Source organism: Delphinus delphis, chromosome 4 (genome assembly GCF_949987515.2).
Source record: "Delphinus delphis chromosome 4, mDelDel1.2, whole genome shotgun sequence".
Lineage (NCBI taxonomy): Eukaryota > Metazoa > Chordata > Mammalia > Artiodactyla > Delphinidae > Delphinus > Delphinus delphis.
Window position 1 is genome coordinate 47,145,211 of NC_082686.1, and position 17,753 is coordinate 47,162,963.

General features: G+C 39.4%; 1 protein-coding gene across 3 annotated transcripts in view; it reads left to right on the top strand.

The window, feature by feature from the left end:
* The first annotated feature begins 4,462 nt into the window (after positions 1-4,462).
* Positions 4,463-17,753, top strand: part of CMSS1 (cms1 ribosomal small subunit homolog) — a 383,527-nt gene continuing 370,236 nt past the window's right edge. For 2 of the 3 annotated variants that reach the window (XM_060010537.1, XM_060010540.1), the window contains exon 1: positions 4,463-4,640. In XM_060010537.1, the coding sequence (XP_059866520.1) occupies positions 4,577-4,640 (64 nt within the window). In that variant the 5' untranslated portion in view covers positions 4,463-4,576. The remainder of the gene's footprint in view (positions 4,641-17,753) is intronic. The other variant, XM_060010538.1, reaches the window with a different exon arrangement.

The window sequence follows — 17,753 nt, forward strand, 5'->3', positions numbered from 1 at the left end:
ACTGGCCACTGGCGAGTGTCTCCATATCAATATCCTCTCTCCTACCCAGCTTCACACACTGCTGGTCCAATACTCTCAAGATCCATTACCTTAAGAAATTCGTGGTTCCTGCTGAATATATCATATATATATATACACACACACACATACACACAGATACAGATATATGTGTATATATACATATATATATATATATATATATATATATATATATATACACCTATAGTCTTTCTTGTAAATAAATAATTTTCTCCTATAATAGGGGCTGTACTTTCCACTCTGTCTATGCTGAGAACTAACTCTAGTTATTGGTGAAGAAGCAATGAGAGGAGGTGAGGGCTCAAATATCACTTTGTGAGGCAACTGACTACAGTGAGGCCTTGAATGGTCTCCAGGTAATAAGAGGCTATTTTCCTCCAGCAAGGGAGAAAGGGCCAGTTCTGTCAGCCCAGAAGGCTCAAGAATCTGGAAGTTCAGGAACCTCAAGGACATCTACCCAAATGTCTCCATCTCAGTCTCAGTCTCTCCTTCCCTTTGAGGACTTGACTTGACCATAGGTAACATATCGGTCTGTGCAGTCAATCTCTTTGTAGCTCTGCTACCCTTTTGATCAAATTTTGACCTGAATTTATAGCACAGTATGGTCTCTGGTTGCAGAAGGGCTTCTTTTAAGCACTGCTAGGAAGGACTTCTGGTTTTCTCAGCATATTTGGAATTGATAATAACCAGCCAACTCCACAATCTTTAAAATTACAATTGCCCCATATCTTTCAAGTGTTAAAGCTATTGCACAAGCCAGCATTTCCCCTTCCACCTGTACGTCATTCTAATCTACCACAGGTGAGTGACTGTGTTTTAGTTATTGTGATGTTACAGTACACCAGAAGTTTTTACCATTCTTCTTAACACTACCAATTATGTCCTTGTTACCATCTGGTCAGTGAGTAAACTGATTTCCAAGTTTTATCTTGAGGGTCTGCTTTCTAGGGTATTTCCCTTACCAACTCTTAATTTAGGTTGCTTCTAAAGCAGACCTTGAGACTAGGACTTGGGTGCAGGTATATTATTTGGGAGGTGATCTCAGGAAGCACAAGTGAGAGACTGGGGAAAGGAGACATGAAAAACAGAAAAGGCAATAAAGTGTCCATCTGGGGACCCTTTAAAAAACTGTGTGAAACATATTTCAGAATTGTGCCACCAAAGGACAGAGAATCTGGAGCATTATCTACTAACACCTGTTCCCTTTTGGTTGAGGGTTGCCCTTGGGAGCATTAACTGCATTGATTCTTGGGCTGAGCAAGCTCCCATGGTGCCAGAGAAGCAGACGGTAGGGGTGCTCAGGGAGGGAAGTTGTCAGCATGATGGAAATAGTCTACCACAGCTACAAAGAAGCTCAGATATGGGCCAAGGGAAAATGGAGCAGGGCATCAATAGTATTGCTTCAAAGTCATAATGGAAGAAGACGACAGTATGATTAAAAGGGCATTGTCTCTGCCCCCTGGCTCCTGATGCAGAACTCCTAAATTCCTTGGAATTTCCTGAGTGGTAGGAGTCTTTTTTTCTAAAAAGGTGTCACTTGGTGGGCTTCTGGACAGGGGCTGGTCACCAGAAACACCAAGCCATGATTAAAAGCTTGGAACTTTCAGCTCACTCCCCATCCTCCAAGAAGGGCAGAGGGGCTGGAGACAGATAATGATGAATCATGCCTATATATTGAAGCCTCCATAAAAATTCCAAAAGTATAGGGTTCAGAGAGCTTCCAGGCTGGTGAACAGATCCATATGCCAGGAATGCCACACTCCAACTCCACGGAAACAGAAGTTCCTGTGATTGGGACCCTTCTGTACCTTACTCTATGCATCTCTTCATCTTGCTGTTCATCTGTATTCTTTATATAATAAACTGGTAAATATAAGTATTTCTCTGAGTTCTATAAACTATTCTAGTAAACGACTGAACCCAAGAAGGGAGTCCATGAGAACCTCTGATTTATAGCTGGTAGGTCAGAAGCATAGGTGACAACTGGGGACTTGTGACCGGCATCTGAGGTGGTTGGAATCCAGGGCCAATAGGAAGACTGATCCTGGGATAAGATCAGGACAGTGGGAAAGTGAACTCACATGGGAAAGTAGTAAGACTGTCTGGCAGCTTTGAATGTCATTTGAGATAAAGGGTCATTATTTGGAATTCTTAATGAGTTCTTAATGAACAGCACTTAACTTTAATGAAAATTTCTCTTTTGTGTAAGTGGATCTTTTCTTATATTTTAAATTATACAAATAACGTGTTATTTGATACCACAAAAATATATGTAACATACCTATAAGTTATAAAGCATAATACTTAAATGCACATCCACTCTATCTGAATTAGAACTTTGCCAATAATTTACATTTACCTTTGTTCTTCCTAATCTCATCTCTCTGACCACTCCCCTCCCCCACCAATCCATATCCTTTTTTTTTTTTTTTTTTGCCTCACCACACTGTGAGGCTTGTGAGACTCTAGTTCCCCGACCAGGGTTGAACCTGGGCCCTCCGCAGTGAGAGCATGGAGACCTAATCACTGGACCACCAGGGAATTCCCCCATCCTGAATTTCGTGCTTACTAGTCTCTTACCTTAAAATCACATATGAATTTTTTTGCCTGAATTTTTTTTAGTTTTCTTTGTATCTGAACTTTACAAAATGGTATCTGAGACTTGGCTTTTTTATTTTTTATTTTTTGCTTGGCTTTTTAAAATTAACCATTATATTTCCAAAGTATATCCATGTTATTATGTATGTTCATTCATTTACTCTGCTTAATTGTGCGGTTATATTGTAATTTAGTTATCCATTTTCCTATATAAAACATTTGGGTTGTTTCCAAATTTTTGCTATTATTAACAGTGCTGCTGTGAATATTCTTTTATCATTTCCTGGTACACATACGCAACAGTTTCCCAAATGTATATAGTTAGGAGTGGAAATTGCTGGATCATAAGGTGTGTATGTTGACCTTTTCAAGATTTTGCCGTATTGCTTTTCTAAGTGGTTATACCAATTTACACTCACAGCAATAACGTTTAAGAGTTCCTACTGACACACATATTCTCCAGAATTTGGTACGGCCAGACTTCTTAATTTTGTCAATTTACTGAATGAAAAACAGTATCTCATTGTAGTCTTTTTTGTATTTCTCGGATTAATAATGAGACAGAACATCTTTTCATATGCTTATTGGTCATGGCACTTCCTCCTCCTCATTGGTATTTCTTATCTAACTTTTCAGTCAACCACCATAATTTCTGCCATCTACATTTCCTCATGAAAGACACATTACTTTCTATGATCACAGATTATTTTACATTTGGCATATTTATATAGCTAATATCTTCCCTTTTAGAGCGTTTAGGACATACTGATAAAGTCTTATCAGTAATGCATTTATAAGCCACCTATTAGTTGGGTGGGTTTTGGATAATTTTCACATTTGGCTAATCTTATCCTCATCAGATTAAGAGTCCCGGTTGTTTCTGAGAATGTATCCTCATCATTAGTTTAGACCTTCATCCTTACAAGTTGTAGCTCCTCTACTTGAGTTGGTGAAATCTGGAAGGCGGGATCGTATCCTACTCATCTTTAAACCAGTATTCCAATTACAGTGACAGGCACATCACGTGTATTTAATGCATTTTCGTATGATTTTCACCTCATGACTCTACTGAAAAGTATCGTCCACACACTTAGTTTACAGCTGGCCCCAGCCCTAGGCGCCCAGCGGGTTTTCCCTGCCCACCTCTGCCACTTGAGGGAGTGAGACAAGCACCGTAGGTCGCTTACCTATACTTGGGCAGCAACGGGCTCCCTTCTTCTTCCCTTGTTTCACAAAACCAGGTGGGGGGGGGGGCGCAGTCGAAGAGAGTGCGGGGAAGTCGACTATAAACTCTCCGTACTTCTCGGGTCTGTCCGTTGGCAAGCACTTCTGGACCAGTCAACAGTTACTTTCCTCATATCGTATAAAAAGAGCAGTACCCTCATCTACAAGAAAGGTCCAAAATTCATGGTCATGACTTGTGCACGATTTTTTATAGAGCAAACTGTAAAAACACACCGACGCCCAAACACTAACACACAGACGAAAACACACCCACGTGCTATGGTCTTCTCCCGCGACTCAAGGCCTTTGAAACTGAACAGAGGAAAACTGTCTTAGCATTTGGTCTCCCACTTTCGACAATATCTATTCGGCAAAAATAAAACCTAAACAAAATGTTTTAAAGGTCGCACTTAAAAAAATGATGTACTCTTTCTGCTTACGTGTCTTCCTTTCTTTCGGCTTTTGTGGGGGTTTACTTTAAGTCTCCAGACTGATCCTGCCCATCCGCACTGATGTAGAAACTGCGAACAGTTAGACGCAGCTGCCGGGGAGGCGAGGCGGAGGTTATGACGTCATCGCCGCGGGGCGGAGGCGACAGTGTCTGAGGAGAGGCTGAGCGTGCTGCGACGCCGGCATCCCTCCTCAGAAGCAGCGCGAGTCACGGTCAGCGCCCGCTCCTCCCTGGTGGTCGGGCCACGTCGAGTCCCGCGTGGAGATGGCAGACGATCTTGGAGACGAGTGGTGGAAGACCCAGCCGGCAGGAGCAGCCAGCAGCCCAGGTACCGACTCTGCCCGCGCTCCTGCGGGTCCTCCCCCACCCCACAGCCTTCCGTGCGCCTCAGCCCGGGCCGGCGCTGCCTCTGGCGGTCGCCGCTCTCTGCCTCGCGGTAGTGCACACCGCCGTGTGGTGCACGCGAGCGTCGCGGAGCAAGTGAAGCAAGAGATATACTAACACGTGAAACAGACAAGTGTGACAGTAACTCATACCTGCCCTCTAGTCAGGAAGGACCCTTTTCCAAGCTGTATTTTGTTTGTCTTTATTTCTTAACAGATAAGACAGTTTTCGCGGAGACAGGGAGTTTGGGCTTAGCGGTTAAGGGTTAACTCCTGGGTTAGGTTCAGACTGCTTCTGTTCAAATCGCGACTCCAGCCTTTTAATACTGTTTAGCCTCCTTTTCCTCATCTGTAAAAGAAGCGTAATAATGCCAATTTCATAAGGTTGTGAAGATAATACAAATGATGCACTTTAGCACAGTGCTTGGTACATAATATGTGAGCAGTAAATAAAAGCTTTAGTTTTTCTTGCTATCGTTAGCGGCAGCAGCATCATATCATCATCATATCGTTTGGACTTTTAGAGCCTGAAGGAGACTTGGAGATCCGCTTGGATTCACCCAATTGACAGATGAGGAACATGAAACCTAAAGATATCAAATAACATGACAAGTTCACATAGCTAGTTGGTGTCAGAAACGAGAGTGGAATTCAGTTAACACAGTTCAGACAATGTTTATTATGCTACGTGTACCTACTGCCAATGCAGTGAATATTTTATCCTTGAGTAGATAGTGTTAAATAACTCCTCACCACAGGCTGGCCTTGAACTTTTCAAGTCTCATGGCTTAATATACAATTGTTTTTTTAAATCATTCTTCAGAGTCTGCCTCTCTTCTTTACTAGATTCTAAGATTTTTTTATGGTAAAACCAAAGCCTGATTCATGTCTGTAGAGTCCACAGGACCCTGCACATGATTGACAGTTGATACATATTTGCTGCAATCATTAATATTGAAATGTGAGTTGAGAAATAGCCATTGAAAACAACGAACATTGTTTCAATGCTGTACTACAGCATTGTTTCCAGAAGGGCAGGCTTCAGATACAAACAGAGCAGATGGCATTTTTCAAAAGGTTGCCAGTATAATACTTCATTGATTAAACTTCTGACTCTTTTGAGGCTTTGTTTTTAGCAAATGTATGCTTGTGCTTGAAGGCACAAATACCTTTTTTTGCAGGCTGTGGTATTTCACGTTTCCTTTAATAGCCCCTGCCCCCCATAACTGAGGTGTTAAAAACTATATTTTATGGTATGATTCAAGGATAAACGCCAATTAAGAAACAGTCAGAATTTTTTGGAGTGGTGAAGGGGATCTTAATTCTTGGTTCTAGTCCTGTTTCTTGCCCTCACCAGCTATGTGTCTCTCAAGTTAGTCACCCTTTGGAAACAAAGAAATTAACATGTATTGAGTATCTACTGTGTGCCAGATGTTTTCATAAATATGAATTCATTGAATCTTCATAACATTCTTAAAGGGTAAGCGTTTTAATTTAATCTTCATAACATGCCTAAAAGGTAAGCATTACCTTCATATTTAAATGAGAAGCAGAAAAGTTAATTGTTCTTAGGAACACACAGCAAGGGAGAGATCTGGGAAGAGGTTAGTCAAGAGTACCTGACTTTCAAAGTCACACTTTTCCCACTATTACTGTGTGGCTTCTCTGGTCCTCAGTGTCATAGTCTGTGAAGTGAGGGATCCTTAGAGATCATCTTTTTAAGGGTTTTACCAACCAAGAGTTTTAAACGTTGAATCTAGTTAGAATTATAAAGTGCTACAGCCTCTTTCAGCTAAGTTGCCAGGATTCCCATCAAGATATGTTGGAGTCCCTAGGATCACCCCACTTCTTAGGTTCCTTCTAGCTGTAAGATTGAGGTTTGAAAATTGCTAACATTAAATTTATCAATGGCCTTTGCTTTGTTAACTGCTTTGAAGATAGGTGAGTGTATAAGCTTCCTTGAGATCTGCTTGATTATTTACCAGTGATTTGTTTAAATAATCTGAATAATGTTTCTAATTCAGAAGAAATCACAGCTGCACCAATTCAGGTTTTCTGATCCTACCTATGTTAATAGAGAAAGATCAGCCTAAAATATGTGAATTATATATTGTTTTGAAAGTCAGAGGAGAAATAGTGCCTTAAGTCAGAGAAAGGAAAGATAGTTGTAGTAATGCCATTACTCCTGTCGTGTGTTACGCTACTTGCCTATAAAAGTAAACATCTTTCCTTATTACCTGTTTCCAGTTAGTGCTTATGGTGGCGAGGTGATGGAGCATTTAGTCATTTATTCGGCAGTCTATATCTATCTACAACAAAGGCTTAACATCTGTGGTTATGAATTCTTGTGCACGTTTTCTAAGAGTAAACTGTACAAACACACAGATGCCCAAACACCGACACACACTGTGTATGATATTTATCCAGCTCTCTATCTATTGTCAAGGAATTGAACTATGTTTTTGCGGTTTTCATGACGTCTTAGATGAGGTATGTAACTCAGAGACCCTTACTAAAGCTCTCGATCTACATATGACCCTTTTTGCATATATCTTATGGCTTTTCAAAACCTGTCGTTTTTCTACAGGCATTCCTTATTTTATTGCACTTCACTTTATTGTGTTTCACAGATACTGCATTTTTTTTTAAACAAGTAAAGGTTTGTCGTGACTCTGCATTGGTTAGCATTTTTTAGCAATAAATTATTTTTTAAGTAAGGTATATACTCTTTTTATATGTAATGCTATTGCACAATTAATAGACTACAGTATAGTAAAACATAACTTTTATATGCACTGGGAAACCAAAAAATTCATGACTTGCTTTATTGTGATACTCACTTTATTGTGTCTGGAACCGAACCTAAGTATCTCCGAGGTATGCCTGTATTAGAATCCTGCATTGTACTGGAGTCCAACATGGTACCTGGCACTTAGTTGGTGTTTGGTAGATATTAACTGAATTAGTGAATGCATTTTACAGGACTTTTGGTGATAGTATACACAGGTAGATATATAATTTCTCATCTAGTCTAGACATTTTTGAGAGCGGAAGGCCATGCTCTTAGAATTTTTCTGGGGCAGTCCACTTGAGATGTCTGGTCACCCTGTTGCTATCATCATTGGTGGTGATTGGAGTCATGGCCCAGGGTAAGACAACTGAGAATTTCCTCTGCTGAGGTGTGTACAGCACAGCATGCCTCAGGCAACAGAGCCTAGGAATCATCTAATGATATCTAATATTTCGTTTCACTTCATTTCACTTATTTCCTTATTCCCTGCCTACCTTAAGAAATTATTTGATAATAATATATAATACTGCATGTATGGTAGTAAACAATACATGCAGTAGAATCATAATTGCAAAACATTAGTGCTAATGCACCAGGTGCAATGCCTGAGATTTCATGTAGTTGACCAAACTGGGCACTTGCTCAGTGTGAAGCTGAATGTTTATTCACGTCATGGTTTTCGTGACTTATGGAGCAGAGCTGAGAGTTTCTGTTGTTGGAAGTGGTCAGTTGGTCATTCACTTACTAAAGAGAACACCGATTGTTTTCCCTTTTTATTCCAATAATATGCCTATTAAATTACCAAGTCAAGTGTCCAGTAGGCAGCTGGGTATAGAGTCTGGAGCTCCAGGGTTGGAGCTGGAGATAACGAATTTAGGAATTACCGGCACATATATAGCTTACTTTTTTATATATAAATTTTTGGCTGCGTTGGGTCTTCGTTGCTGCACATGGGCTTTCTCTAGTTGTGGTGAGTAGGGGCTACTCTTCATTGCTGTGCGCAGGCTTCCCATTGTGGTGGCTTCTCTTGCTGTGGAGCACGGGCTCCAGGCGCGTGGGCTTCAGTAGTTGTGGCTTGCGGGCTCTAGAGCACATGCTCAGTAGTTGTGACGCATGGGCTTAGTTGCTCCGCGGCATGTGGGATCTTCCCGTGTCCCCTGCATTGGCAGATGGATTCTTAAACGCTGTGCCACCAGGGAAGTCCCTATAGCTTACTTTTAAAGAGGATGTTTTTAGCAATCTGCAAAACTCTTTGCCTCCACTTCTTTTGAGGAGGGTTTTTCATATGCTCCCCTAGCTTATTCTGAATCTTTGATGCCATCTCTTACCAAGAATCTAACTAGAAAACTGAAGTGTGAAGACACTTCTGTGTGCAGTGCCCGGAAATTGCAGGTAACAGTACGAATTTGCATTTGTTAAGTGGTCACTCTGTGCCAGATACTTTTTTGATTGCTTTACATGTACTGGTTCATTTAATCTTTATAAGTATACCATGATGTAGGTACAGTTATCTCCATTTTTTAGATGAGGAAATTGAGGCACCAAGTGGTTTAGTGATTTGCCCAGTGTTATTCAGTTGGTAAGTAGAGAGGCTGAGATTCATAGACAGGCAGTCAGAAACCAGTCTGTGTACTTAAATTTCTCAAAGTTAATTATTCTAATTATCAATGATAAGCATCTCATCTCTAAAATAATAATCCTTTATCAGTTTAAAGAGGCTCATACTTTATAAACCTTTTGTTTAGATACATCATTGTTATCAAATTGTCTATTAACTCTTAGTCTCCCAAAGTGTACTCTTCTAAAGAACACTGATTACTCTGAGATACAAATAAGCAGGTTGTACCATTGGACTTTGAGAACAATCTCTTCCCAGGAACTCATACTTGGTCCTAGAGCTCAAGGCTCACATACCTGGCTGTCTTCTTGATGTCTATACTTATTTGATGAGAATGTCAAATGTAAATGAGGCCCAACTCCTGAATTTTTCCCCAAATCTGCTTTTTCTCCAGACTTCCCTATCTCAGTAAATTAAATCACCAACTGCCCAATTTCACAAAGGCCTAGGCATGTTCTGATTTATTCATTTATTTAGTTCCTTCACCCTTTACATCTGATCTATCAAGTTTTGTCTCTGCCTCCAAAACATATCCTGAATCTTTTTTCCTTTTTTATTTTCGCTTGTTTGTTTTTTTTTTGTTTACGCCATCAGAGCACATGCTGCCATCCTCTTGCCTAAACCTCTGCGGTAAACTTCTAACAGGGCTCCCAATTTCCATCTTGTCCCTCTGTGCTTCAGTCAGCAGACAAATTGATCGATCAGATCACATTCCTGCTTAAACCTGTCACTGGCTTCCCTCCAACACACAGAATAAAACCTAGATTGCTTACCATGGTTGGTATCTGCTGGAACTTACTGACTCCCCTCTAGTTTATGCTGTCCCAGCCACACCAGCCTTCATTGGGTGCCTCAACAGGCCAAGCTCATTCTGTCTTAGCCCTTTGCAATAGCTGTTCCTTTTCCTTTCTGGACTGTCCTTCTGAATTTTGAATGGTTGGCCTTTTCTTGACATTAAGACCTAAGTTCAAACACACCTAAGTTCCTGTTCAGCAAGTGTAGAGTAGCTATCTACTTACATTATCATGTTGCAGTATTTCTCATCAGAGCACTTATCACCAACTATTATTTTCCTTATTAAATTATTACAGTCTCCCCACACTAATATGTAAGCACCATATGAGCAGAGATTTGTTTATCTTGTTCTTTGCTGTATCCTTTGGGCCTATAGTAGTATCTGGGTACTTAGAAGGCACTCATTAAAGATTTGTTCATTAAGTAATTAATTGTTAATATTTCACAGCCACATCTTGGAGACTTTAACATAGGACTTCTGCGTCTAAAGAAGCTTGGTCCACTGGAAGAGTTGTCAAAATCCTGCTTAGGCTTTTGACGGACTTGGCAGATGTTGCTTTTCTTTTTCTAAAAATACATTAGAAATCTGTGTTTTATAACTGTGTTTACTATCATTTTATTCTAACCATATTTGGGTTTAGTTTTGAAATTATATATTTGAAAGAACAGCAGTCTTTTGCTTTGTAAATGAGCTGATAATTCCTACTGGTGACAGCTTTTGTCACCTAGGATCAATGTGATTGTTCATTTTGTTTGAGATTGCTGATGTAAGCATTGTAAATATTTTTGTTGTAATATCATTTTATCCTTAAAAATCACATCACTTTATGCTGAATTCCTTCTGGAAACGGTGAAGTTGGGGAACACCTTGGATTTTTTAAACCTGAATAACTTAAGTTTTGGGGTTTTTTTTTCCTTTTTTCACACCAGAGTTTCCTTTTCTCACATCTATAGGCAGCCATGAGTAGTAGATGTTGTAAAGCATTGCCTCTACATATAAAATTCAGACTTGGAATATTTACAGTAGTTGTTGATAACATACAACAGAGGATCAACTTCAGAGCATGTTGTTTTCAAAATCATTTATTGAACTCTCATGCTTGGCTCTCTTTTAAACATTGTAATGGAGTTAGAGGGAAAAACATAATCTGTTTATGGGCTTTATACATTGATGTGGTTCATCAAAATGCAAATGATATTCTTTTAAGACAGATGCTTAAGGGCAAAAACGGGTAGGATAAATTTTAAAAGGTGAGAAGAAGGAAAGAGGAGAGGGATAGGTGCAACATTTTTGTTCTGTACTTGAAGACTGTGTAACAAAGTCTGTATACAATTTCTATAATTCTTGCAAATGATTAAACAAGTGGTTCTTGACAACAATTATGAACGTTTAAAGGTACAAATTTATACATCTTTCTCTAAATAGCATGTACAGTAGCTCTGCTGTCTTAGAAAATACCAGGAATTTGGAAGGCCTAGAAATAGTTCCATTTCCCCCTCAGATTCAACATTAACACATTACATTATTTTGTGGCACAAATCCTTACTCATCTGATGTTCTTTAGTTGAACACTTTAGGGCTTTCATAGAAGTATACATTTTACTAAATATCTCACAAACAGCTTGAAATATAGTTTCCCCATTTTCATCAACTTTCATAGAATTCTTAATTGCATTCTTAAATTGCTAGCATTGCTTTTAAAAATTAGTTGATTAAGGGGCTTCCCTGGTGGCGCAGTGGTTGAGAGTCTGCCTGCCGATGCAGGGGACACGGGTTCATGCCCCGGTCCGGGAGGATCCCACATGCCGCGGAGCGGCTGGGTCTGTGAGCCACGGCCGCTGGGCCTGCGCGTCTGGAGCCTGTGCTCCGCAGCGGGAGAGGCCGCGGTAATGAGAGGCCCATGGACCGCAAAAAAAAAAAAAATTAGTTGATTAAGCTCTTAAGCTCTTGAGCTCCTTGTTAGTCTAGTTCACACTAGACCAGAGGTCAGGATACTTTTTTTGTAAAAGGCCAGGTAGTAAATATTTTAGGCTTTGTTGGCCAATGTCACAGCTACCCAACTCTGCTATTGTAGCATAAGAAATGATCAGATAATAAATATGTAAACAAATGAATGTGGCTGTGTTCCAATAGAACTTTATCTATAGACAATGGTATTTGAATTTCATGTAATTTTCACATCTCACAAAATATTCTTCTTTTGATTTTTTTTTTTCTGTTTAAAGACGTAAAAACTATTCTTAACTTGCAGGACATACAAAAAGACAGTGGGCTGAATTTGGCCTGTGGGGTCTTTACATTTATAGACTCCTGCCCCAGACTCAGTGTCAGACCCCAAGAGTTATGTCACATGTCCTCAAAAGCAGGAATTTGAAACACATCCCAGAGAGAATTACTCCATTACATCAGTTACTCCATTACTCAGTCCAGAATTATCAGTTATGTCTGAGATCAGTCACTTTCCTGTTACAATCAGATACTTTATTCTAAAAAGTTGCAAGGAGATTAGTTCAGAAATCATTGAAGCTAAATAAATGAACAGCTGAGGAAAGACTCCAGCATACAAAATCATACAAAAATTAAAATTTTTGTTACAATTTGAATGTGTTTTTGCTCACTTGGATTTTTATCTGCTTCCTTTTAAAAATTTAACTTAATAAAATCACTATAGAATTATTAGGATAGCTTCTTTTATTTTTATCTTTGGAGGAATCACATTTCTGCAGAAACCGGATTATGTTCAGGAGGCAGAATTCTTTATATTTTGGTTGTGTTATAGGTCAAACACCATTTTGTTGAACTTATCCCAGGTCTAAGTTGTTTATGCATTTTCATTGCATTACATATTGCTTTAAAATAAGCATAGTTTTTGTTAGGATAGATTGTGTTATTTTAAACACTTTTGTCTCAATGGGATTAGAACTGTGTTACCATTTAAAGATAGGTTTCTGCTGCTCTCCATAGAAGTGTAGCTATTTTCCTATCCTTTTTTTAGTTATTTGTACAATATCTTGTCTTTCTTATCTTGCTTGCTCTTGAACTTATGCCAGCTTGGCATGAAAATGTACTTTAGGGAGTCTCTTAACATAGCAGAAAACAATTTTGAAACCTCTAACGTAAAATATATTTTGTGTTCATCTTCAAGGTAAAACATTCCCAGGGTATTGAGTATTTCTAGTACTGTTGGTGCTTGTTTTTCCTGCTTTGTTTCATGGTTTTCTTCAGTCTATTTGGGTTCCACCCTAGGAGGTTCAGTGTTTTTCCTTTGCATTAGCATAATTATCAGTGCAGCATATCTGCTTTTCCTGACCCTATCATATACCATTGCGATCTCTTAGCACCTTTTCTCACTTTTGTCTTGACTGAATGGCCCTTCTCTCCCTCATTCACTCATTTCTCTGTTCGCTGAATATTACCTGTTAATGTCAGGCATAGCCCTAAGCCCCCTACACATTTTCCCACTGCACCATCCACCCGTTACTGCCCTGCACTTCCTTCTGAACTGTCTCTCTTGTATCATTTTCTTGTCAGAGGGTCATCATCTTTTTTTGTAGTCCACTCCTTCCATTCTCCTACTGCTTTCATTTAACTTAGACTTTTCCACTTCGGGTTTTTAATTCACCCAACCTCCTCACCTTCTCCCTGTGCCATTTCCTGATCATCCCTCTCTTTGGCTTGTATAGCTCAATGCTCCCCAGGCTACCAGCTCCTTCTCCTCCTCCTTGAAATTGAAGTGGGTCCCAGGGACATTTGTATAGTGACATCAATGCATTGAATTGGGCTTGGCTGGATGAATGCGAAGAATGGCAGTTCCTTTGCTCCTGCTCTGCTGACTTCATCCCAGGACAGCCAGCTAAAGCACTGTCCTTAACCAGAAGGATTTCCTCCAGGATCATGCATCCAGTTCTTAGTGCCGAATCACAGAAAACCTTGGGTCGTGCTCTTCGTAGAATGTATCTATTTTTTCTGACTGAAGTTTTATGAGATACAACTGTCTCCCATGTCAAAAATGCCTTATTTGTCTTAAAATATCATTGTGTTACTCTATCCACACTAAATTACAGATACATGTTTCCCTTGATTCAGTGAGTTTTTAGTGTGAAGAAAAGAACTACTTTAGTTTACTGCCAGGGAACTGAGCCCCGCCTTGTAGATGACTGGTTGAATTCAGTTTTCGTAGTTGACGTACTCATGGATGATGAGAACTGGGAGGGACCTGAAGAATTATTCAGCTTTTCTGTTTTACATACTAGAAACTCAAGGCTTAGACTAATGAACACCAAGCTCAGTGTCAAATGAGTGAAAAACTGGAATTGGAATTTGAGTCTCCTGATCCCAAGCTTTTTTTTGAACCAACTGAGTTTTCAATAGTGTTGATTCAGATGTGATTAAAGAATGTCCATTGAGATGATAAATTGTCTTTTTTTTTTAAACATCCAAGACCGTGATTCATATCTCCCTAAAAGATCTTAGTATTAGTGACCTTTGACTCTCAGATGTCCTGATTACTATAGAAAGCAATGATACCAATCTAAAATGGTTTGCTTTACAAGCCTAGCAATGAGATTCCATGGCCTGTATATACAGGAGGGGCAACTTACTAGGGAAAGTGGGACAGAAGACTACGTGCCAGCAGCCAAGTGTGCACACTACACCAGCATTTATCAGGTAGGCCACACAAAGGACGTGTTCGGCTGTTACTCATTTTTGTTGTTCCTTTCTTCCTTGTAACTAAGAAGTACCACTTGTTTTTTTCCTCCTGGTCATAAAGAAGTCATATTTTTAGAACTTAAAGTATGATTTTAATTGTCCTGCCATTTTGATGGAAATAATCTGACTTTCTTGAAGCAGATTAGGAATCCTTGATACCACATCTTCTTGGCAAAGTTCTGTGGAATGAATTACTTCTGGGTTCACCAGAAAACTTTTGAACTGTTCTAATGAATTCAGTCCTATTCCTGGCTAATGATAGTCCAACTTTGGGTTGGATTACAAGTAGGATGATGAGTTGGGAGGATTTGGGGTGTGTGTCTGGGCCTGTGATTGTGTGTATATGCATATACATATATAGTTAAAGTAATTGCAGATGTCCTGCTCTTTCAGGATGATATTCACCAGGTCCAGCAACCTGTGAATGAACCAACCGTCTGTCTGTTTGCTGTTTCACCATTTCCCGGAGAGACGGCCCTTCATCTTTGTCCTTCCATACTAGTAACACCGGCTTTCCAGATATTTCTGTAGGTGAATGTATCCAGGCAGTACATTTGCATGACTTACCTTTTCCCTCCCATGTGGAGGAAGGTATTAGAGGTGACAGTCCTTATGATGTGTAGCTTCCCACAGCCAGTCTTATCCATAGGTCCTGGGAGAACTTTAGGGGAAAGCTTAGCAATGCCTGTAGATTTTGGTTTAGGGATCCGTGTTGGGATTCTCTGCTTGCATACCTCCTTGATCTTGAATTAAACAGAAAAACAGAAGGTGGTTAATGGTACAGTTGGTGGAGAAACAGACATGTTCGGGACATAGAGTCAGCTTGGAGATTTTGGCTTCTTTGAAAACACTAGGTTCTAGGGACACATCAGACTGTCAGGTTGAAGAAAGAAAATTCAGTTAAACAATTCTGCCAACATGAGTTAAGTGTGTGCTGTGTGCAAGGCCTTCTAGTGTAGATAATGTTAGATACAAAGATAAATAGGTCATGTTTCTTGCTTTTTGGCAATCATAGCGTAGTGGGAGATAAACAAGAAAAGTGTCCCAAATTCATCTCAAAGGGTAATGAGATTGCCAGAGAAAGGTTAATTTCAACTGAGGGATCTAAGAGAGCTTTGCTGAGAAAGTAACATTTGTCTTGGGCCTCCAAAGACTTTTAGGATTTTTAACAGCAGGAATGGGAGAGCATTCCAGAGTAAAGGAATACTTTTGGCAGTGTCCCTGGGGTAGGAAGTTGGATACAGTTGAGAAATGGAATGACTTCAAATTAGGTTGTATTTGAGAAGCAGAATGGGAATGTAGACTGGGGCTAGATAGGGAAAATTGTACCTGATTCTATAGACAGTGTGTGTGTAGTAGGGGGATAGTAAGGACTTAGGTTGGGGGGAGGCACATTATGGAGGTAGAATTGTATTAATATTTGTCCACAGTTAGCCTATGAGGGTTGAGAGAGGAATCACAGATAGGTTGAGTGATCTGGACTGGGAAAGTGGGCTGTAGAGTGTGAAAGAGTAAAGACTTGATTTACTTCATATTTGCTTAGAAATATACTCTTATTTTCATTTATTTAGGAAAAATATTCTTGGGTAAGAATACTTGTTGGTAAAGAGATGGGAAAAGGTCTCAGCTAACTGTAATTCTCATTATAATCCACAATGATGATGATGATGATGATGATGATGATGATGATGATGATGATGATTTCCCCCTCTTTTGCTGGATCGTCCTTTCCTTGCTGTGAGCTCAAAAATAGAAATCTTTTAAAAATGCAGTGTAGTTTTCATCATAGATTCTAATACTGTTCTTGTGGAAACCCTTCTTATATTGTTTTTCATTCTATAGAAATTTGTTTCCACATTTTTTTTGTACTGATAAAGTACAGTAAAGCCCCTTGGTCTCTTTATGTAAACATTCACTTATTTTAAATGCCCCCTAACTATTATAGCAATCATATTTAGATTTTCAAATAAACACTACACAGAATTGGCTAAAAAATGTGAGTCCTTCAATAAAGGATAGACTATATGGGGAATATGCTTTCTTTTGGTACAGTCTTCTCTATGCCTAGGCACTAGGAGTGTTTTAGGCTTTAGTGTTCTTACTGACTTTTTTTTGTGGTACGCGGGCCTCTCACTGTTGTGGCCTCTCCCGCACAGGCTCAGCAGCCATGGCTCACGGGTCCAGCCGCTCCGCGGCATGTGGGATCTTCCCGGACAGGGGCACGAACCCGCGTCCCCTGCATCGGCAGGCGGACTCTCAACCACTGTGCCACCAGGGAAGCCCTGATATTTTTTTTTTATACTTAATCCTAAACATAGCAAATGAGATACTGATACTCTGATATTATTCTCCTGCCAGGAAATAATCAGAGATGTAGGCAAGGCTCTTTGTTTTAGCATTATTTATAACAATGAAAACTGGACACAGTTTAAGGCTCTAACAGTCAGGATAGAGTAAATGAATTACACTATAATCACATGAAAATATCATGCTGTCTTTAAACAATTATGCTTTTCAAGATATGGGAAAGTATTTATTCAGAAATGTTAAAAGCAGGATTTAAAACTATATACATACTTTATGTATATTTGAAGAGAAAATACTAGGAGAAAATATACCAGTGCTATCAGTGTTTAACTCTGGGTAATGGAGTGATAGTGCTTTTTATTTTTCTTATATCTTCTATATTCTCCACATTTTCTAAAATAAGTATACAATTTAAAAAAGCAACACTAAGTTACATTAAGGCATAAAAAAGGAAGGAAATACTTCACAGATCAGGACATTTCTATGAACATCTGCGTATTGTGCAAACCATGAATAAGTAGCAGCTGCACTTGAAATCATAATTCAAGTCAGCTGATCTTGTAACCACAGCATTAATAATAGCCTTTACAAGATAGGTTTCAGTGATGTCCTTTAACTTTGTCAGGCTTTAGACTGGTTGTCCTATTTAGTGTACAAAAACCTATGATGGGATCCTACTTAAATTGTAGATTCCTGGGCCTTACCTCTAGAAACTGTAATTCATTTGTCTATGAATGCACCCAGGAATTCACATTTTTAATAAACCCTTAGGGTGGTTTATCTGATACAGGTGGTCAGCCTGACATACTTTGATAAACACTGCCATAGTTGAAGCT